Genomic DNA, 23492 nt, shown 5'->3' with positions numbered 1-23492 from the left:
CAAACACTCCCAGGGCAGGTACAGCATGGGTTAGATACAGAGTAAAGCTCCCTCTACACTGTCCCATCAAACACTCCCAGGGCAGGTACAGCATGGGTTAGATACAGAGTAAAGCTTCCTCTACACTGTCCCATCAAACACTCCCAGGGCAGGTACAGCATGGGTTAGATACAGGTAAAGCTCCCTCTACACTGTCCCATCAAACATCTGAAGATGGAGCACGGGTGATATTATGGGTGGTCCTGGCACGTACACCAGTTAAGAGTTTGCAACTTCAGGAGAATATGGGAGGAGAATGGAAGAAAATATATCGTTCGTGGAATTAACTACTGAAAATGGATCTTGTTGGTCAGCAGGTGAGGAACCTGCTGTTCTCTGCTCGTCTCTGACATTGTCTGTCTCTGCTGGACTCTGTCGCTTTCTGCTGGTCTCTGCCAGTCCCTTCTGGTCTCTGATGTTCTCTGCTGGTCACTGCAGAACTCTGCCGGTCTTACTGGTCTCTGCCGGTCACTGCAGGACTCTGCCGGTCACTGCAGGACTCTGCCGGTCTCTGCTCATCACGGCAGGACTCTGCCAGTTTCTACTGGTCTCTGATGGGTTTTGCTGGTCTCTGATGGGCTCTGCTGGTCTCTCCTGTTTTGCCTCTTGCTCCAGAAGCCAATTCCGACGATGATGCCAAGAAGAGTGAGTGAGACGGCTGCTGCTCCAGTCCCAATCCCGACATTCGTGCCTCCTTCTGTCGCCCTCTCTATTGAATTTTAAAATGATGTTGATCAATAATTATTTCCTAATGATTTCATTAGGTGCTTCATTAAGCTGCACACTGGTACAGTACATGTCTGATAGGGTAATGAACAATTAAAAATGGATTGAAACATGCCTAACTGGCTCCATTACAAATAATAAGCAGAATACAACTAGTTACCATTGATTATTCTCAGAAACAGGGCAGTTCCTGACTAGTTACAGAGTTTAAAGTGCAATTCCTGTACTCTGCAGATTAAATCAACACACGAACCACCTGATATCAGGGATAGAGACTGCAGAATTACACACTGTAAAATAACAGTGCAATGCCAAGGAGGGGAAACTATTGGCCATTTCTTTTGACAGATGATGGTTACAGATTGCAATTTTTTGGCCACAGGGAGTGGTTGAGACAGAGACCATTGTATGTTTTAAGGGAAGGGTGGCTAAACATTCGAAGCTCAGGGAGATACAGAGCAGTGAGGTTAGTTTGGGATTGATACAGGACTATGGGGAGAGAGTGGGGCAGTGGGATTAGTTTGGGATTGATGCAGGGCGATGGGGAGAGAGTGGGGCAGTGGGATTAGTTTGGGATTGATGCAGGGCTATGGGGAGAGAGTAGGGCAGTGGGATTAGTTTGGGATTGATACAGGGCTATGGGGAGATACAGAGCAGTGGGTTTAGTTTGGGATTGATACAGGGCTATGGGGAGAGAGTGGGGCAGTGGGATTAGTTTGGGATTGATACAGGGCTATGGGGAGGGCGAGGGGCAGTGGGATTAGTTTGGGATTGATACAGGGCTATGGGGAGGGCGCGGGGCAGTGGGATTAGTTTGGGATTGATACAGGGCTATGGGGAGAGAGTGGGGCAGTGGGGTTAGTTTGGATTGAGACAGGGCTATGGGGAGGGCGCGGGGCAGTGGGATTAGTTTGGGATTGATACAGGGCTCTGGGGAGAGAGTGGGGCAGTGGGATTAGTTTGGGATTGATACTGGGCTATGGGGAGGGCGCGGGGCAGTGGGATTAGTTTGGGATTGATACAGGGCTATGGGGAGAGAGTGGGGCAGTGGGGTTAGTTTGGATTGAGACAGGGCTATGGGGAGGGCGCGGGGCAGTGGGATTAGTTTGGGATTGATACAGGGCTCTGGGGAGAGAGTGGGGCAGTGGGATTAGTTTGGGATTGATACAGGGCTATGGGGAGAGAGTGGGGCAGTGGGATTAGTTTGGGATTGATACAGGGCTATGGGGAGAGAGTGGGGCAGTGGGGTTAGTTTGGATTGTGACAGGGCTATGGGGAGAGAGTGGGACAGTGGGATTAGTTTGGGATTGATACACGGCTATGGGGAGAGAGTGGGGCAGTGGGGTTAGTTTGGGATTGACACAGGGCTATGGGGAGAGAGTGGGGCAGTGGGATTAGTTTGGGATTGATACAGGGCTATGGGGAGAGAGTGGGGCAGTGGGGTTAGTTTGGGATTGATACAGGGCTATGGGGAGAGAGTGGGGCAGTGGGGTTAGTTTGGATTGTGACAGGGCTATGGGGAGAGAGTGGGGCAGTGGGATTAGTTTGGGATTGATACACGGCTATGGGGAGAGAGTGGGGCAGTGGGGTTAGTTTGGATTGTGACAGGGCTATGGGGAAAGGGCAGTCTCTCCAATTGAAATCCTCCCACTCAGCAGAGGCCAGGGGTTAAATCTGGGACCCTCTGGTCTGTCCGTCTTTGTTCCAGATTGGGCAGGTCATTTACCAATTGTGCTATTGGGTAAATTGAAGGGGATTTTGCTCAGTGTAACACCATGAAAGGTGGGCATGTGCTATTGAAAGAGAAAAGGAAGAGGTGTATTTATATAACACCTTTCATGAGCTCAGGATGTCTCAAAGCACTTTACAGCCAATTAAACTATTTTGAAGTGTCGTCACTGTTGTGATGTGGAAAACCCGGCAGCCAATTTGCGCACAGCAAGATCCCACAACCAGCAATGTGATAATGATCAGATCACTTTTTTTATATTCATGTTTATTGAGGGATAAATATTGGCCAGGACACCGGGGATAACTCTCCTGCTCATCCTCGAAATAATGTCATGGGATGTTTCACCTCCACCTGAGATGGCAGTTGGGGCCTTGACTTAACATCTCATCCGAAAGATGGCACCTCCCACAGTGCCGCACTCCCTCAGTACTGACCCTCCGACAGTGCAGCACTCCCTCAGTACTGACCCTCCGACAGTGCAGCTCTCCCTCAGTACTGACCCTCCGACAGTGCAGCTCTCCCTCAGTACTGACCCTCCGACAGTATCGCACTCCCTCAGTACTGCCCCTCCGACAGTGCAGCGCTCCCTCAGTACTGACCCTCCGACAGTGCAGCACTCCCTCAGTACTGACCCTCAGACAGTGCAGCACTCCCTCAGTACTGTCCCTCAGACAGTGCAGCGCTCCCTCAGTACTGACCCTCCGACAGTACCGCACTCCCTCAGTACTGACCCTCAGACAGTGCAGCTCTCCCTCAGTACTGACCCTCCGACAGTACCGCACTCCCTCAGTACTGACCCTCCGACAGTGCCGCTCTCCCTCAGTACTGACCCTCCGACAGTGCCGCTCTCCCTCAGTACTGACCCTCCGACAGTGCCGCTCTCCCTCAGTACTGACCCTCCGACAGTGCCGCTCTCCCTCAGTACTGACCCTCCGACAGTACCGCACTCCCTCAGTACTGACCCTCCGACAGTGCCGCTCTCCCTCAGTACTGACCCTCCGACAGTGCCGCTCTCCCTCAGTACTGACCCTCCGACAGTGCCGCTCTCCCTCAGTACTGCCCCTTTGACAGTGCCGCTCTGCCTCAGTACTGACCCTCCGACAGTGCAGCTCTCCCTCAGTACTGACCCTCCGACAGTGCAGCACTCCCTCAGTACTGACCCTCCGACAGTGCCGCTCTCCCTCAGTACTGACCCTCCGACAGTGCAGCACTCCCTCAGTACTGCCTCTTTGACAGTGCAGCTCTCCCTCAGTACTGACCCTCCGACAGTGCCGCTCTCCCTCAGTACTGCCCCTTTGACAGTGCAGCGCTCCCCCGAAGGATGAAGAGACACGGGGAAGGACCCTGCGGCACAGGGAATGACCTTGAGGCACAGGGAATGACCTCGAGTCACAGGGAATGATCTAGAGTCACAGGGGAGGATCCAGAGAAGTGGGGAAGGACGCAGAGACACAAGGAAGGACCTTGAGGCACGGCAATGACCCAGAGGCACAGGGAAGGATGCAGAGGCACAGGGAATGACCCTGAGACACAGGGAAGGACCCAGAGGCACGAGGAAGGACCCAGAGGCACGAGGAAGGACCCAGAGGCACAGGGAAGGATGCAGAGGTACGAGGAATGATCCAGAGGCACGAGGAAGGACCCAGAGGCACAGGGAAGGATGCAGAGGCACAGGGAATGACCGAGAGGCACGGGGAAGGACCCAGAGGCACGAGGAAGGACCCAGAGGCACAGGGAAGGATGCAGAGGTACGAGGAATGATCCAGAGGCACGGGGAAGGACCCTGAGACACGGGGAATGATGCAGAGGCACAGGGAATGACCGAGAGGCACGGGGAAGGACCCAGAGGCACGGGGAAGGATCCAGAGGCACAGGGAAGGATGCAGAGGCACAGGGAAGGACCCAGAGGCACGGGGAAGGACCCAGAGGCACGGGGAGGGACCCAGAGGCACGGGGAGGGACCCAGAGGCACGGGGAGGGACCCAGAGGCACAGGGAATGACCCAGAGGCACAGGGAATGATCCAGAGGCACATGGAATGACCCAGAGGCACAGGGAATGACCCAGAGGCACAGGGAATGACCCAGAGGCACAGGGAAGGATGCAGAGACAGGAGGAAGGATGCAGAGGAACGGGGAATGATCCAGAGGCACAGGGAATGACCCAGAGGCACAGGGAAGGACCCAGAGGCACAGGGAAGGACCCAGAGGCACAGGGAAGGACCCAGAGGCACAGGGAAGGACGCAGAGGCACGGGGAATGACCCAGAGGCACAGGGAAGGACGCAGAGGCACAGGGAATGACCCAGAGGCACAGGGAATGACCCAGAGGCACGGGGAATGACCCAGAGGCACAGGGAAGGACCCAGAGGCACAGGGAAGGACCCAGAGGCACGGGGAATGACCCAGAGGCACGGGGAATGATCCAGAGGCATGGGGAATGACCCAGAGGCATGGGGAAGGACCCAGAGGCATGGGGAAGGACCCAGAGGCACGGGGAATGACCCAGAGGCACAGGGAATGATCCAGAGGCACAGGGAATGACCCAGAGGCACAGGGAATGACCCAGAGGCACAGGGAATGACCCAGAGGCACGGGGAATGACCCAGAGGCACGGGGAATGACCCAGAGGCATGGGGAAGGACCCTGTGGGCCCCCAAGACACGGGGAAAAGCCCTGCGGCCCTCCCGAGAATCGGGGAAGGACCCAGAGTTCCAGGAAGTACCCTGCGGCCCCCCCGAGACACAGGGAAAGACCCTGAGCCCCCCCCCCCAATTTGCCACTCACCCCAGGGTACGTTGATCCCCCGCAGGAGGCTGGCGTGCTCGATATGACAGGAGTAGCTCTTCCTGTCGTCTCCACTCAGCTCGATCGTTTTCAGTACCCGATAGGTCATATCCTGGTTGGGCAGCACGTCACTGGATTCAATGTCAGCGATCTCCTCGCCATTCCCCAACCAAGTCACCTCGATGGCCCAGGGGTAGAACCCCGACACAAGGCAGGAGACCCTTAGCACTCTGTCCCCGTCACTCCTCTTCCCAATAAACACCTCAGGGGCGACTGAGAGATTTAAACAAAGAGTACAATCGGTGACAAGTTCTCTTCTTTTGCCTTCATTTCTTCCCCGCCCACCACCATCAATTTTCTCGGCCTGAAGGCAGATGACTGATGCTGAGAGACAGCTGGAGTTCACCGGAGTTCAGCTGAGGGGTCACCTGATAGAGGTCGTTAAGATTATGAAAGGGTTTGATAGGATAGACGTAGGGAAGATGGGCGCTAAATAGGGCCGTGTAGCGCCCGTTGTTTCGGCGCTAGACGGCCTCTCCGACATCCAAGATGGCGTCTTGGATGCGCACGCACATTTCCAGCGTGACGTGCGCCAGACGCCATCTTGGTATAGGAGTTAGTGCAGGCGCAGATAACGAACACTGGAATCATGTAAAGTAGGGAGAAAATGGCTTCAATCAGTGTGCAACGCTGATTTAAAGTGACAGACACCATTTCGGGACTTAACGCTCAACTCAACGCATAATCTTAACCCCGACCATCTGAACGTGTCTTACAGTTCCTGGAGGACCCCCCACCGGCTCTATTTAAAGGGACCATGCAGGATTTACAGGTTAGTGGCTGGATTATTGCTTCTGGCTGCCGAAACATTCATAACTGTTTTCGGAGGTCTCCTACATTTGAATACTAGGACGCGGGGACATCGCGAAACATTTAGAGCCAGGATGTGCAGGTGTTAAGTTAGGAAATGCTTCTACACACAAAGGGTGGGAGATGTTTGGAACACTCTTCTACAGACAGCAGTTGATGCCAGCTCACTTGTGAATGTTAAATCTGAGATTGATAGATTTCTGTGAACCAAGGGTATTAAGGGATATGGGGCTAAGGTGGGTATATGGAGTTAGGTCACAGGTCCACCATGATCTCATTGAATGGTGGAACAGGCTCGAGGGGCTGAATGTCACTGCCACTTGCTGCCTCTTGATATGCGCCACCTTCTGTGTCTGGGTGATGTGCCTGTCATGGTTGAATAGCTGCCAGTGCGTGTGGCCTGTGAGTTGTGGGTGGGCGGCTTGAAACAGTGGTAATGTGTAAGGGTGAGAGGAAGCATCTGATGGGAAGAGTTGAGTACTGATGGAAAGAGTTTGTTGGTATGTGGGTGATGGGGGTGTAGTGTGTGGAGCAGTTGTTTGGAGACACCACTTGACAGTTGACCTCACTCACCTTGACCACTCATGTCAAAGCATTGAACTTCTTCCTGCACTGCATCCATGTTCATGATGCTGTGAGCCTGGCATTGACTTCGTCCCCCGTTGCCTCCCACTGGCTTTTGAGTATATGTCTGGAGGGTCTCTGCCCCCCCCCCTCCCTTCCCCCCACTGTGGATATAGGATGTCCCTCCTTCTGTCCACCTCTTGCACCAAGGCCTCTAGTGCATCAGCAGAGAACCTTGGTGCACGTACTCTCACAGGCCTGGTACCAACTCAGATCGGCAGATTGGTGAGGTCTGTTGTGCAGATTGGAGGATGTGGGATTTAGTATTGCGCAACCTTTATTCAATGTTTTAACATAACTCATCAGTGTGTAAACATAGGGATGGGACCTGCATCGTGTTTTACATGTGCTATGTCTGATCTCCGTTCAGACTCCGTGCAGACTGTTATTTTCAGCAAATAACAGGTACCAGCTACCTTTAAGAGATTTCCAACAAACATCCTCCCTTTAAGAGATTGCCCTCCCTCTGGTGGTGGAAAGTGTGAATTGCATTGATTCCAGGTGCAAGGCCTGGGATGGAACGCTGATCGCAGGTCGGTCCTCGGGTGGGTCGAAACTTGCATCCTGCCTGCGCCGGGACCATTGGACACGGGGTAAAGCACATCGCGCTGCCCCCGCCCAAAAACGGCCACATCCAAATTTTTCCCCCGATGTTTCCACTTGTGGCAGAGGCCTGAACGAGGGGCCATAAATATAAGAGAGTCACTAATAAATCCAATGGGGAATTCAGGAGAAACTCAGAGAGTGGTTTGAATGTGGAGCTCGCTCTCACAGGGAGTGGTTGAGGCGAATAGCACAGATGCCTTTAAGGGGAAGCTGGATAAACACATGAGGGAGAAAGGAATAGAAGGATATGCTGATCGGGGGAGATGAAGGAGGGAGGGTGCAGCAATAACACTGGCATAGACCTGTTGGGCCGAATGGCCTGTTTCTGTGTTGTAAATTCCATGTAACGGGTCACGTTCCGGTAACGCACACAAGCACCCAGTGTTCACGAGTGAGCCTTCACAGTGAGGACCAGGACACTATTCAACCATGGGGGTATTACAACTTAGTTGAACCCCGTTCTCACCCGATGTCAACACGCACGGGCTTTCCAGCCGGGGAGACTGAGTAGGTCATCGGATTTAGGTCACCTGCCCGATTATCTCCCCCATCCCGACCCCACCCACCCCAAGGGGTACTGAGGCCAGGTGCAGACTGGGAATATAAACTTTGCCTGTCCAGCACCTCCAGTTCCCGCTCGCTCGAGGTACCTTTCCTCTGTAGTGCTTCTCGCCCAGCCCGAAGGTATATCAGCAGCCACTTCACACAGTCCTTTTCCAACAGGGTCTTGAAGTATTTGTTCATGAAGGTGTTCGCATTCCACCGGTCTGCTAAAGTCTGGAACTCTGGATTCACCGCAATCCAACTCAATCTGTCCTTGTCAAAAACATACGCGTCCTCCCCGTCATATCCAAACTTTATAAACCCCTCTGTGGAATTGTCGCTGTTCAGTTCGCAGCCACACATTCCCTGGACAAAGAAAACACCTGGAAAAACAACTCAAGTCAATTGAAAATGTGAAAAGGGTTCGATCGGGTACATACAACAACAACAACTTGCATTTATATAGCGCCTTTCACGGAGTAAAACATCACAAGGCACTTGACAAACAAAATTTGACACTGAGCCACATAAGGAGATATTAGGACAGGTGACCAAAAGCTTGGACAAAGAGGTAGGTTTGAAGGAGCATCTTAAAGGAGGAGAGAGAGGTGGAGAGGTTTAGGGAGGGAATTCCAGAGGGACTATTTCCTCAGGTGGGGGAATCAAGATCTTAGATTTAGAGCCAGGCCATTTAGGAGTGAAATCAGGAAGCACTTTATCACACAAAGGGGAGTGGGAATCAGGAACTCTCTCCCCCAAAAGGCTGTGGGATGCTGGGGGCCCATTGGAGCTTTCAAGACTGAGATTGTTAAATTTTTGTTAGGTAAGGGTATCGATGGATAGGAAGCAAAGGCTGGAAAATGGAGTTACGGTGCAGATTAGCCATGATATAAATGAATGGTGGAGCAGGCTCGAGGGGCTGAATGGCCTCTTCCTCTTTCGATGCTCCTAAGCAGCTGTGTTACGTTGAGGTTCCATTTATGTCCTGCTGTCTTGGACTTTAACCTTAGCAATAGGTTAGATTGTCACAGAGAGTCATCGATCTCTGGAATTTCAGTGGGATGAGAACAGATCTGGTCCCGGGTAAATCGGAATCAAAGATTGTCAGGCAAAACTGCAATTGAACAGCGGGCGGCCTTTAAGGAGGAGATGGTTCGGGTACAGTCTCCACGAGGGGGAAAGGTCGGGCAACTAAAGCCAGAGCTCCCTGGATGACAAAAGAGATAGAGAGTAAGATGAAACAGAAAAAAGGAGCATATGACAGATGTCAGGTTGATAATACAAGTGAGGACCAGGCAGAATATAGAAAGTTCAGAGGGGAAGTGAAAAAGGAAATAAGAGGGGCAAAGAGAGAGTCTGAGAACAGACTGGCGGCCAACATAAAAGGGAATCCAAAAGTCTTCTATAGGCATCGAAACAGTAAACAGGTAGTAAGAGGAGGGGTGGGGCCGATTAGGGACCATAAAGGAGATCTACTCATGGAGGCAGAGGAGATGGCCAAAGTACTAAATGATCACTTTGCATCTATTTTTACCAAGGAAGAAGATGCTGCCAGAGTCTCAGTAAAGGAAGATACAGTTAAGATACTGGATGGGCTAAAAATTGATATAGAAGAGGTACTTGAAAAGCTAGCTGTACTTAAAATGCGAAGTGATACATTTTGGTAGGAAGAACGAGGAGAGGCAATATAAACTAGAGGGCACAACTCTAAAAGGGTACAGGAACAGAGAGATCTGGGTGTACATGTGCACAAATCATTCAAGGTAGCAGGGCAGGTTCAGAAAGCGGTTAAAAAAACATCCTGGATCCTGGGCTTTTTAAATAGAGGCATAGAGTACAAAAGTATGGAAGTCATGATGAACCTTTATAAAACACTGGTTCGGCCACAACTGGAGTATTGTGTCCAGTTCTGGGCACCGCACTTTAGGAAGGATGTGAAGGCCTTGGAGAGGGTGCAGAATTGATTTACCAGAATGATTCCAGGGATGAGGGACTTTAGTTATGTGGATAGACTGGAGAAGCTCGGGTTGTTCTCCTTGGAACAGAGACGGTTGCGAGGAGATTTGATCGAGGTGTTTAAAATCATGAAGAAACTATTCCCATTGATGGAAGGGTTAAAAACCAGAAGTCATAGATTTACGGTGATTGGCAAAAGAGCCAAAGGTGACTTGAGGAAAAACTTTTTTACACAGCGAGTGGTTAGGATCTGGAATGCACGGCCCGAGGGGATGGTGGAGGCAGATTCAATCGTGGACTTCAAAAGGGAACTGGATAAGTAATGAAAGGAAAAAATTTGCAGGGCTACAGGGATAGGGCAGGGGAGAGGGACTAGCTGGATTGCTCTTGCATAGAGCCAGCACGGACTCGATGGGCCGAATGGCCTCCTTCCGTGCTGTAACCTTTCTGTGATTCGATGAACAAGTTGCCTGCATGCACAGTGTGTGTGGGTGGACTGCAAGTGTTGGAAAGGGGACTGGCGACCAATAGAAAGTATCTCGAGTTATAGGAGGTGTGTGGGGTTAATGGGGACCAGTGATATCAGACACTGTGGTCTCCTGCACCTTCCTCGATTCCCTGGGGGGGGGGGTCGCAGAGGAATCTCCCAGAGTGTTTGCTTTCCTAACTTGGCCTCAGTTTCATCCTCTTTCGTTGGCCTCTCCCAGGAGATTGTGTGACTGTGGGAGGGAGAGGGTGCTGATGGTGTGTGTGTGTGTGTTGTTTCACCGTGCCAAGACAGGACAGGCTTGATGGACCCGCCTGTCCTGATTTCATCTGTTTGTTAGTAACCCTGGCAACGCAGCTTTAGAAGAGGAGAAACAAGTGGCAGCGATGATTTCATTCCAACGTTCAAGGTGCTCACATCAAATCCCTCAGTGCTGCCCCTCCCTCAGTGCTGCCCCTCCCTCAGTGCTGCCCCTCCCACAGTGCTGCCCCTCCCACAGTGCTGCCCCTCCCACAGTGCTGCCCCTCCCTCAGTGCTGCCCCTCCCTCAGTGCTGCCCCTCCCTCAGTGCTGCCCCTCCCACAGTGCTGCCCCTCCCTCAGTGCTGCCCCTCCCACAGTGCTGCCCCTCCCACAGTGCTGCCCCTCCCACAGTGCTGCCCCTCCCTCAGTGCTGCCCCTCCCACAGTGCTGCCCCTCCCACAGTGCTGCCCCTCCCACAGTGCTGCCCCTCCCTCAGTGCTGCCCCTCCCACAGTGCTGCCCCTCCCACAGTGCTGCCCCTCCCTCAGTGCTGCGCTCCCTCAGTGCTGCCCCTCCCTCAGTGCTGCCCCTCCCACAGTGCTGCGCTCCCTCAGTGCTGCCCCTCCCTCAGTGCTGCCCCTCCCTCAGTGCTGCCCCTCCCACAGTGCTGCCCCTCCCACAGTGCTGCCCCTCCCACAGTGATGCCCCACCCTCAGTCCTGCCCCTCCCTCAGTGCTGCCCCTCCCTCAGTGCTGCCCCTCCCACAGTGCTGCCCCTCCCTCAGTGCTGCCCCTCCCTCAGTGCTGCCCCTCCCACAGTGCTGCCCCTCCCACAGTGCTGCCCCTCCCTCAGTGCTGCCCCTCCCTCAGTGCTGCCCCTCCCTCAGTGCTGCCCCTCCCTCAGTGCTGCCCCTCCCACAGTGCTGCCCCTCCCTCAGTGCTGCACTGGGAGTGCCAGCCGAGATTTTGTGCTCCAGTCTCTGGAGTGGGTCTTGAACCCACAACCTTCTGAACCAGAGGTGAGAGTAAGAAGGTCGTGGTTTCAGGCCCCACTCCAGAGATTTGAGCGCATAATCCGGGCTGACACTCCAGTGCAGTACTGAGGGAGTGCTGCACTGTCGGAGGGGCAGTACTGAGGGAGTGCTGCACCGTCGGAGGGGCAGTACTGAGGGAGTGCTGCACTGTCGGAGGGGCAGTACTGAGGGAGTGCTGCACTGTCGGAGGGGCAGTACTGAGGGAGTGCTGCACTGTCGGAGAGGCAGTACTGAGGGAGCGCCGCAATGTCGGAGGGGCAGTACTGAGGGAGCGCTGCACTGTCGGAGGGGCAGTACTGAGGGAGTGATGCACTGTCGGAGGGGCAGTACTGAGGGAGCGCCGCAATGTCGGAGGGGCAGTACTGAGGGAGCGCTGCACTGTCGGAGGGGCAGTACTGAGGGAGCGCTGCACTGTCGGAGGGGCAGTACTGAGGGAGTGATGCACTGTCGGAGGGGCAGTACTGAGGGAGCGCTGCACTGTCGGAGAGGCAGTACTGAGGGAGTGCTGCACTGTCGGAGGGGCAGTACTGAGGGAGCGCTGCACTGTCGGGGGGGCAGTACTGAGGGAGTGATGCACTGTCGGAGGGGCAGTACTGAGGGAGCGCTGCACTGTCGGAGAGGCAGTACTGAGGGAGTGCTGCACTGTCGGAGGGGCAGTACTGAGGGAGCGCTGCACTGTCGGAGAGGCAGAACTGAGGGAGTGCTGCACTGTCGGAGGGGCAGTACTGAGGGAGCGCTGCACTGTCGGAGAGGCAGTACTGAGGGAGTGCTGCACTGTCGGAGGGGCAGTACTGAGGGAGCGCTGCACTGTCGGAGAGGCAGTACTGAGGGAGCGCTGCACTGTCGGAGGGGCAGTACTGAGGGAGCGCTGCACTGTCGGAGGGGCAGTACTGAGGGAGTGATGCACTGTCGGAGAGGCAGTACTGAGGGAGTGATGCACTGTCAGAGAGGCAGTACTGAGGGAGTGCTGCACTGTCGGGGGGCAGTACTGAGGGAGTGATGTATTGTCGGAGGGGCAGTACTGAGGGAGTGATGCACTGTCAGAGAGGCAGTACTGAGGGAGTGATGCACTGTTGGAGGGGCAGTACTGAGGGAGTGATGCACTTTCAGAGGGTCAGTACTGAGGGAGAGCTGCACTGACGTCGGGGCAGTACTGAGGGAGAGCTGCACTGACGTTGGGGCAGTCCTGAGGGAGTGATGCACTGTCGGAGGGTCAGTACTGAGGGAGAGCTGCACTGTCGGAGGGTCAGTACTGAGGGAGAGCTGCACTGACGGAGGGGCAGTACTGAGGGAGTGCTGCACTGTCGGAGGGGCAGTACTGAGGGAGCGCTGCACTGACGTAGAGGCAGTACTGAGGGAGTGCTGCACTGTCGGAGGGGCAGTACTGAGGGAGCGCTGCACTGTCGGAGGGGCAGTACTGAGGGAGCGCTGCACTGTCGGAGGGGCAGTACTGAGGGAGTGATGCACTGTCAGAGAGGCAGTACTGAGGGAGTGCTGCACTGTCGGGGGGCAGTACTGAGGGAGTGATGTATTGTCGGAGGGGCAGTACTGAGGGAGTGATGCACTGTCAGAGAGGCAGTACTGAGGGAGTGATGCACTGTCGGAGGTGCAGTACTGAGGGAGTGATGCACTGTCCGAGAGGCAGTACTGAGGGAGTGATGCACTGTCGGAGGGGCAGTACTGAGGGAGTGCTGCACTGACGGAGGGGCAGTACTGAGGGAGTGCTGCACTGACGGAGAGGCAATACTGAGGGAGTGATGCATTGTCGGAGAGGCAGTACGGAGGGAGTGATGCATTGTCGGAGAGGCAGTACTGAGGGAGTGATGCATTGTCGGAGAGGCAATACTGAGGGAGTGATGCATTGTCGGAGAGGCAGTACTGAGGGAGTGATGCATTGTCGGAGAGGCAATACTGAGGGAGTGATGCATTGTCGGAGAGGCAATACTGAGGGAGTGATGCATTGTCGGAGGAGCAGTACTGAGGGAGTGATGCATTGTCGGAGAGGCAATACTGAGGGAGTGATGCATTGTCGGAGGGGCAGTACTGAGCGAGTGATGCATTGTCGGAGAGGCAGTACTGAGGGAGTGATGCATTGTCGGAGGGGCAGTACTGAGGGAGTGATGCATTGTCGGAGAGGCAGTACTGAGGGAGTGATGCATTGTCGGAGGGTCAGTGCTGAGGGAGTGATGCATTGTCGGAGAGGCAGTACTGAGGGAGTGATGCATTGTCGGAGGGGCAGTACTGAGGGAGTGATGCATTGTCGGAGGGGCAGTACTGAGGGAGTGATGTATTGTCGGAGGGGCAGTACTGAGGGAGTGATGCACTGTCGGAGATGCCGTCCTTCAGATGAGACGTTAAATCGAGGCCCCGTCTTCCTGTTCAAATGAACATAAAAAGAACCAATTGCTCCCATTTCTCCCTCAATCCACACCAATAAAAACAGATGAACAAATCAATCATCTCATTGCCATTTGCTGTGCTGAAAATGTCTGCCATGTTACTCCCAGATAGTGCCAATGACCAGGTCATCCCAAGTCATTTAATGGGTGTAAAGTGGTTCGGGACATTTCTCCGAGACAGGATAAGGCTCTATATGGATACAAATCCTTTCCTCCTGTCAGTCGATAGCTGCACCGGCTCTGTGAGGATACTCACTCGAGGCACCGTGTTGCTGTCGGTAAAATATCTCGGCGTTTCCTCTGACCAGACCATGGAACCCCGCCATTGTGATGGCGATGGCGTCCCAGTGATGGTTGTCGAAGGAGTCGGCCATCCACTGCTGTCTGGGCACAGTCCGCTGCAGGGTGCTGTCGAAATACACTATCTCATAGTCATCGAGCATCGCGACCAAGCTGTACTCGGGCATCTCGGCCCCGCCACGGCTCAGTATGTAGTAAAATGCGAGGATGTGGAAATCTGCAGGATCACAGACAGAAACCAGTCTCAAAAATGACGTTAATCATAAGTAACTCAAAGTGGAAACGGCTAATGCTGAGCCTGGTTAGACCATAAGACCATAAGAGATAGCAGCAGGAATAGGCCATTCAGCCCCTCGAGCCTGCTCCGCCATTCAATGAGATCATGGCTGATCTGATTTTTACCTCAACTCCACTTTCCCGCCCTTTCCCCATATCCTTGCTGATCAAAAATTTGTCTAACTCAGCCTTGAATGTATTCAATGACTCCACAGCTTTTTGGGATAAAGAATTCCAAAGATTCACAACCCTCTGGGAGAAGAAATTCCTCCTCATTTCCATCTTAAACGGGCAACCCCTTATTCTGAGACTGTGCCCCCTAGTTTTAGATTCCCCCATGAGGGGTAACGTCCTCTCAGCATCTACCCTATCGAGTCCCCTCAGAATCTTGTATTTTTCATAAGATCTCCTCTCATTCTTCTAAACTCCAATGAGTATAGACCCAACCTGTTCAATCTTTCCTCATAAGACAACCCTTCCATACCCGGAATCAACCTCGTGAACCTTCTCTGAACTGCCTCCAATGCAAGTATGTCCTTCCTTAAATAAGGTCACCAGAACTGTACGCAGTACTCCAGGTGTGGTCTCACCAGCACCCTGTACAGTTGTAGCATGACTTCCCTGCTTTTATACTCCATCCCCCTAGAAATAAAGGCCAATACTCCGTTTGCCTTCCGGATTACCTGCTGCACCTGTATGTTGACTTTTTGTGTTTCATGTAGGAGGACACCCAGATCCCTCTGTACCGCAGCATTTTGTATTATTTCTCCATTCAAATAATATTTTGCTTTTTTATTTTTCCTCCCAAAGTGGATGACTTCACATTTTCCCATATTAGGCCACAGTGAGGACGTTGCGTCCGATTTTGGATACCATGTGTTGAAGAGGATGTCAAGCTCACGGAGAAGGTCGGGAAGAGATTTGCTCGGGCGATCCCAGGGAATCTGGTGGACAGCTACAAAAATGGAATGGCGAATGGAACGTTGGCCTTTATCTCGGGGGCTGGAATACAAAGGGGAGGAAGTTATGTTCCAGCTGTTCGGAGCTCTGGTCAGACCACATCTGGAGATACTGTGTTCAGTTCTGGGAACCGCACCTCAGGAGGGATAGATTGGCCTTGGAGATTTAGCAGAATGATACCCGGGCTTAGAGGGTTAAATTATGAGGACAGGTTGCATCGACGAGGCTTGTATTCCCTTGAGTGTAGAAGATTAAGGGGTGATCCAATTGAGGTGTTGGAGATGATTAAAGGATTTGATAGGGGAGATAGAGAGAAACTATTTCCTCTGGTGGGGGGAGTCCAGAACAAGGGGGCGTAACCTTAAAATTAGAGCTAGGCCGTTCAGGGGTGATGTCAGGAAACTCTTCCACACACAAAGGGGAGTGGAAATCTGGAACTCTCTCCCCCAAAAAGCTGTTGAGGCTGGGGGTCAATTGAAAATTTCAAAACTGAGATTGATGGATTTCTGTCAGGTAAGGGTATTAAGGGATACGGTATCAAGGCTGGTAGATGGAGTTAAGATATGCATCAAGCCATGATGTAATTGAATGGCAGAACAGGCTCGAGGGGCTGAATGGCCTCCTCCAACACCGAGGTTCCGATGAGAGGCTTGAGTTATGAGAACAGACTGGGATTCTTTTCACTGGTACAGAGATAAGAACATAAGAAACAGGAACAGGAGTAGGCCATCCGGCCCCTCGAGCCTGCTCCACCACTCAATCAGATCATGGCTGATCTCCTACCTCAACGCCATTTTCCTGCACTATCCCCATATCCCTTGATGCCTTTAATATCTGGAAATCTATCGATCTCTGTTTTGAATGTACTCAATGAATGAGCGTCCACAGCCCTCTGGGGTAGAGAATTCCAAAGACTTACCACCCTCTGAGTGAAGAAATTTCTCCTCATCTCAGTCCTAAATGACCTACCCCTTATTCTGAGACTGTGACCCCTGGTTCCAGACGCCCCAGCCAAGGGAAACATCCTCCCTGCGTCTGCCCTGTCGAGCCCTGTAAGAATTTTGTATGTTTCAATGAGATCACCTCTCATTCTTCTAAACTCTAGAGAATACAGGCCTGGTCTACTCAATCCCTCCTCATACGACAATCCCGCCATCCCAGGAATCAGTCTGGTGAACCTTTGTTGCACTTCCTCTACGGCAAGTATATCCTTTCTTGGAGACCAAAACTGCACACAATACTCCAGGTGTGGTCTCACCAAGGCCCTATATAATTGCAGTAAGACATCTTTACTCCTGCACTCAAATCCTCTTGTAATAAAGGCCGACATACCATTTGCCTTCCTAATTGCTAATGGTCAAGGGGATCTGATAGAGGGGTCCAAACTATCAGGGGTTTGGTAAAATAAAGAGAATAAACACTTTCCGTTGGTCAGTAAGTCGGAAACTAGAGGGCATAAATTTAAGGTCAAGAGCAAAGGGAGAGATTAGGGGGAATTTTGTTAATGGAGAGGGATGTTCGGAGACGGAGGCTGGGATTTCCTGCTTCAATGCTCCAAGCGGACACCACTCGCCCACGTTGGAAAATTCCTCAGCCGTGATTCTCCCACCATTCATTTTACTGGCTAGAAGCTCAGAGCTTGGTGAAGTGGCAGCTTCCGTTCGGAGCTCCCAGGAGTTCTGGAGCAGGAAAGCATTGGTCAGACTGCCCGACCAGAGGGGGGAGCAGGTCCCACAATAGCTGCTCAAAGGAAAGTGGATAAATATTTTTTTTAATTTTTCTTTTTAAAAGAGTCTGGGCAAAGGTCAGAAGAAAGTGGGTAGCGCTTTCAGAGAGCCAGCATAGCATGATGGGCCAAATGGCCTTCTTCTGTGCTGTACAATGTTATGTTCCTACGATTCCTACTGTTAACAAGATGGCTCCTGGGCTGGCTGCTCCCTCGGGAGCTCCTTTGCTGGACAATCCTATCCTTGGTCATCCATTGCCATCCTTTGCCCTTTCTCCCCCAATCTCCTCTCTTCCACTGTTTAAGTTCCCTGGCTCTAATAGTGGGTGCATTTTACCCCTACCCACAAGTTCAAGCTGCAAGTTTAAACTTACCTGGGCCCACTGCCCATTGCCCGACCGGGCCTGCTCTTTGTTTACATCAGTGAAAACTGGATCTTTGCTCAAATTTGGCTTCTAAATTCCTCGACTTCTCAACACTACGCTACTCCACTGGAAGACTCAGCTGCTTAAGAGTTAAGGTAACTTTGTCCAGCCCACAGCCCATCCCCCAGCTATTACCTGCTGAGTTTATGACTGTACTACTGGTTTTTCAGCTTTATTTTTCTACAGTCTGGTTCCTGGCCAGAAATTCACTCCCCTGGGCCGAAGTCCATTCCTCCGCTGCTTCTAGATCTTACAGTGACCTCCATCTTCACCATTGTTCTTCTGCTCTGCGATCGATTCTCCAAACCTCCTGACTCTTCATCCCCACGGAAATCCCCCCCAGCAGTGCGTCCTCCGATAATCTACCCTTCAAATAGCTTCTGGACTCACTCACCCTCCACACCCTGTCACCGAACCTGGACATCAGTTGGTTGATGCTCCAAGCTGACTCCACCCTATCTACATCAACTTTATCCCACCACAGGACCTCTGACTTTAACTGTGGACTCCCTCCTATTGTCTCCTCTCTGTTCCCCGTTTAGTAACAGGTCACATGGTTCGCCCTATTTATACCCTGCCCGATTTTACGCTCCATTGAAGCTGAACCAAATCCATCCCATTCCCTCTGGACAGGTTAGGTTAAAATCGAGGCTTTAGCATGAGGAAGATATCATCCTGACGTCTGTCCCAAGTCGCCTTTTACTAGTTTGAACCTAAGTCGTACTCCCACAATTTAGTGTGAAGTATTGTAAAAAAAACAGATGAGGTCCTGCAAGCAGAATATAGGGAGTTAGGAAATAAATTAAAAAGCAGGACCTCTGAGGTAGTAATCTCAGGATTACTCCCAGTGCCACATGCCAGCGAGAGCAGAAAATAGGAGAATAGACCAGATGAATGCGTGGCTTGAGAGATGGTGTCGGAGGGAGGGGTTTAAATTCCTGAGGCATTGAGACCGATTCTGGGAAAGGCGGGACCTGTACAAGATGAAAGGATTGCACCCAAGCAGAACCGGGACCAGTATCCTCGTGGGGACATTTGCTAGTTGTGTTGGGGAGGGTTTAAACTAGTATGGTGGGGGATGGGAACCAAAGGACAGGTACAGATAGGACAAATTCAGACCAGGAAACGCAAAGTAGAAAAGCAGTTAGTGACGTAGTTAGCAACTCAGAAATGCAAAAAAGCAAAGGTTACATAGTGTTCAGCACAGGAATTTGACGGGGTTAAAGGGTATATACTTCAATTCAAGGAGTATTACAAACAAAGCAGATGAGCTAAGGGCACAGATAGACACGTGGCAGCATGATATCATTGCTAGAATGGAAACCTGGCTTAAAGAGGGGGATAATTGGCAGCTCAATATCCCTGGATATAGAGTGTTCAAGCAGGATAGAGTGGGTGATATAAAAGGAGGGGGGTAGCATTATTGGTTAAAGAATCAATTAGAGTTGTGAGAAGGGATGATATGCGAAATGGATCATCAATCGAGGCCGTATGGGTTGAGCTAAGGAATAAAAAAGGGGCAGTCACACTACTAGGAGTGTACTCTAGACCCCCGAATAGCGAAAGGGAGATAGAAGAACAAATATGTAGGCAAATTTCTGAGTGCAAAAATAAGAGGGCAATAATAGTAGGGGACTTCAACCACCGTAACATCAACTGGGATTCAAACAGTGTGAGGGGCACAGAGGGCGCAAAATTCTTGATTGGTGTCCAGGAGAACTTTTTTAGCCAGTACATGACAAGCCCAACAAGAGGGGATGCAATTCTAGATTTAGTCCTGGGAAATGAAGATGGGCAAGTGGGTGAAGTGACAGTGGGTGACCATAATGGGGATAGTGACCACAATTCAGTTAGTTTTAGCATTATTATGGAAAAGGACAGTGTTAAATCAGGAGTAAATGTTTTAAATTGGGGGAAGGCAAATTTTACAGAACTTAGAGGTGATTTGGCAGAAGTGGACTGGACACAACTCCTTGAGGAGAAATCAGTGGCAAGCCAGTGGGAGGCACTAAAAAGTGAAATTCTACGGGTACAATGCAGACACGTCCCCTCAAAGAAAAAGGGTGGCACTGCCAAATTTAGAGCCCCCTGGATGTCTAGAAGTATACGGGGCAAGATAAAGCAGGAAAAGAAAGATTATGACTGTCACAGAAAACTAAATACTGCAGAAAGCCTGGAGGAGTATAGAAAGTACAGGGATGACGTAAAAAAGGAAATAAGGAAAGCAAAGAGCAGGCATGAAGAAATATTAACGAGTAAGATTAAAGAAAACCCAAAGATGTTTTATCAGTACATTAAGAACAAGAGGATAGCTGAGGAAAAGGTGGGACCTATCAGGGATGATAAGGGTAACTTGTGTGTAGAAGCAGAGAATGTGGGTAGGGTTTTAAATGAATATTTTGTCTTTGTATTCATAAGGGAAAGGGATGATCTGGACGTAGTCGTTAAAGAGGAGAGGTGTGAAATATTGGATAAAATAAACATAACGAGAGAGGAAGTACTAGAGAGACTGGAATCCTTGAAATTTGATAAGTCACCAGGGCCGGATGGATTGTTTCCTAGGCTATTGAAGGAAGCCAGGGAGGAAATAGCGGATGCTCTGAGGATCATTTTCCAATCCTCACCAGATACAGGGGAGGTACCGGAGGACTGGAAGACTGCCAACATAGTACCGTTGTTTAAAAAGGGTACGAGGGAAAGGCCGAACAATTATAGGCCGGTCAGTCTTACCTCGGTGGTGGGCAAACTATTAGAATCAATACTGAGAGATAGAATAAACTGTCACTTGGAAAGGCATGGTTTAATCAGGGATAGTCAGCATGGATTTGTTCAGGGAAGGTCATGCCTTACAAATCTGATTAAACTCTTTGAGGAAGTGACAAGGAGGATTGATGAGAGTGATGTCCACATGGATTTTAGTAAGGCATTTGACAAGGTCCCACATGGCAGACTGGTCAGAAAGGTAAAAGCCCATGGGATACAGGGAAATGTGGTGAATTAGATCCAAAATTGGCTCAGTAACAGGAAACAAATGGTAAAAGTCGATGGATGTCTTTGAGAATGGAAATCCGTTTCCAGTGGTGTGCCACAAGGCTCAGTGTTGGGTCCCTTGCTGTTTGTGGTATATATTAATGATTTGGACTTGAATGTAGGGGGCATGATTGGCAAATTTATAGACGACAAAAATTGGCCGTGCAGTTGATAGTGAAGAGGATAGCTGTAGACTCCAAGAAGATATCAATGGGTTGGTGGAGTGGGCGGAAAAGTGGCAAATGGAGTTCAACCTGGAGAAGTGTGAGGTAATGCACTTAGGGAGGGCAAACATTAAAAGGGAATACGCAGTAAACGGGAATATATTGAGAGGGGTAGAGGAAGTGAGAGACCTTGGAGTGCATGTGCACAGGTCCCTGAAGGTGGCAGTACAGGTAGATAAGGTTGTGAAGAAGGCATACAGAATGATCTCCGTTATTAGCAGAGGCATAGAATAATAAATCAGGGATGTAATGATGGAACTGTATAAAATGCTGGTAAGGCCACAGCTGGAGTATTGTGCGCAGTTCTGGTCACCACATTACAGGAAGGACGTAATTGCTCTGGAGAGAGTGCAGAGAAGATTTACAAGAATGTTGCCAGGGCTTGAAAATTGCAGCTAGGAGGAGAGATTGGATAGGCTGGGGTTGTTTTCCTTGGAGCAGAGGAGGCTGAGGGGAGACTTGATTGAGGTGTACAAAATTATGAGGGGCCCAGATAGAGTAGACAGGAAGTACCTGTTTCACCGAGAGGAGAGTTCAAGAACTAGAGGACATAGATTTAAGCTGATTGGCAGAAGGATTAGAGGGGACATGAGGAAAAACACTTTTACCCAGAGGGTGGTGGGTGTATGGAATTCGCTGCCCGAATTGGTGGTAGAGGCAGGGACCCTCAACTCTTTTAAAAAGTACCTGGACCTGCATCTAAAGTGCTGTAAGCTGCAGGGCTACGGACCGGGTGCTGGAAGGTGGGATTAGAATGGGCACCTGGTTGTTCTTCGAGCCGGCACGGACACGATGGGCCGAATGGCCCCTTCTGTGCTGTATCTTTTGTATGGTTCCATGCCGTTAAAACCGGAAGTGGTCGGTTTGAAGGCGGGTTTTAGATTTTTACAATTTTTACCTTCCCACCTGCACCCAAACCCACCCGTTCATGGGGTTAAAATCGACCCCTTAGAGTTCACCTTGGCCTTGACGTGCTCAGAGACTACAATAAACAGGCAGTGTTTGCCCAGAAATAAATGTCAGTCATGGACACGGATTAACCAGGAGAGAAGCTGCTGTCACAGTAACTTAATCTCTTGCACTTTTCAACACCACTCGAGTCTGAAGCTACTTATTGGTGCTTGTGTGCAGCAGGTCTGATAACCAGATCCAGTTAGAATGGAGGGACTTGTTCTGGTCACTGGGTCCCAGGGAGTGGAGTCTGAGCCTGCATCTTACAGCAGGGGTTCACACTGAGGCCCAGCCCAGAATTAACACCGAACCATCGCATCTGTTTACACCCCCTGTATTTCAATGGTCTATTCCAGACTCCCACTTTCACCCCTCCCATTCTCTTCCCAATGCACCGACTCTCACTGGCAATGGGACCACAAAGAAAAGAGAGACTCACATTCCTATTGTGATTTCACCACCTCAGGACCTCCCAAAGAGTTTTACAGACAGTGAAGTATTAGTGAAGTGTAGTCACTGTTTTAATGCAGGAAACACGGCAGCCAATTTGCGCACAGCAAGATCCCACAAATAGCAACGAGTTAATGACCAGATAATCTCCCGACTCGCTCTCCCTCCCCGTCCCCTCCTCCTCCTCTCCCTCCCACCATCCCTCTCTCCCTGTCCCACCCTCTCACTCCCATCTCCCTCTCCCTCCCCTCCTCATCTCCCTTCTTGTCCTCTTCCACTGCCCATCTCCTTTCCCTTCCTCTCCCTCTCTTCATCCAATTCCCCCCTCCCTCCTCATATCCCCTCCTTCCCACTCTCCCTGCACAATTCCACCCAATCCTCCACCTCTCTTTCTCCTTCTCCATCCCCGTCCCCTCTCCCTCCTCATCCCTCTCCCGACCCTTCCCCGTCCCCTCTCCCTCCCCATCCCTTTCCCTCTCATCTCCCTACCCCTCACTATCTCCCACTCCCATCTCCTCCCCACCCTCTCTCCGTCTCCCTCCCCCTCTCCTTCTCCCTCCCGCTCTCCCACATCCTATCCCTCTGCCTCCCCCATGCTCTCCCCCTTCCCCTTTCCCCCTCCCCCTCAGTTTGAGCATGACGTCCACTGACTGGATTTGGTGACATTGTTCAATGTTCTGTTATCCTCATGGATTGCTGTTCTGAGGAGCCTCATGTTAAGCGCGACTCGAAGACGGTGCATTGAAAATTAACATAAAAATCTGTCTGTGAATTTGCTTCGATGCCAATTTATTCTAATTCACCCAGATCAACATCACTGTGAGTATTTTTGCCTCGAGCACCAGTTGATTATTGAAGAGTCAGCAGCTCATTCTCCCCACAATCGGACACACAGAGTTCACTTTGGCCTTGACCCGCTCAGAGACTATAATAAACGGGCAGTGTTTGCTCAGAAATAAAAGTCAGTCGTGGGCCTGAGCAACACATCGGACATCGGACAGTCCAAAGTCCATTGTGTTGCTGTGAGGTGAAGGTGGGAACGGGGGGGCAGGCTTCGAATCTGCTTCGATTTCAGTGTCACCCTGCTGAAGCAGCACAAGAAGGTTCGGAA

The 23492-nt window shown here is 51.3% G+C and overlaps 1 protein-coding gene across 1 annotated transcript; it reads right to left on the bottom strand.

The window, feature by feature from the left end:
• Nucleotides 1-557: 557 nt before the first annotated feature.
• On the bottom strand, nt 558-14556 carry LOC137316207 (major histocompatibility complex class I-related gene protein-like; the record flags this gene model as incomplete). Its single annotated transcript, XM_067980341.1, has 4 exons — nt 558-748; nt 5282-5554; nt 8032-8307; nt 14296-14556. Coding segments are annotated over 4 exons (1001 nt in total), but the record flags the coding sequence as incomplete, so codon positions are not given.
• Between the last annotated feature and the right edge of the window lie 8936 nt (nt 14557-23492).

This window comes from Heptranchias perlo, unplaced genomic scaffold (genome assembly GCF_035084215.1).
Source record: "Heptranchias perlo isolate sHepPer1 unplaced genomic scaffold, sHepPer1.hap1 HAP1_SCAFFOLD_569, whole genome shotgun sequence".
NCBI classification, from domain to species: domain Eukaryota; kingdom Metazoa; phylum Chordata; class Chondrichthyes; order Hexanchiformes; family Hexanchidae; genus Heptranchias; species Heptranchias perlo.
The sequence above is the reverse complement of the archived record's forward strand: the minus strand, read 5'-3'. Positions and strand labels throughout refer to the sequence as shown.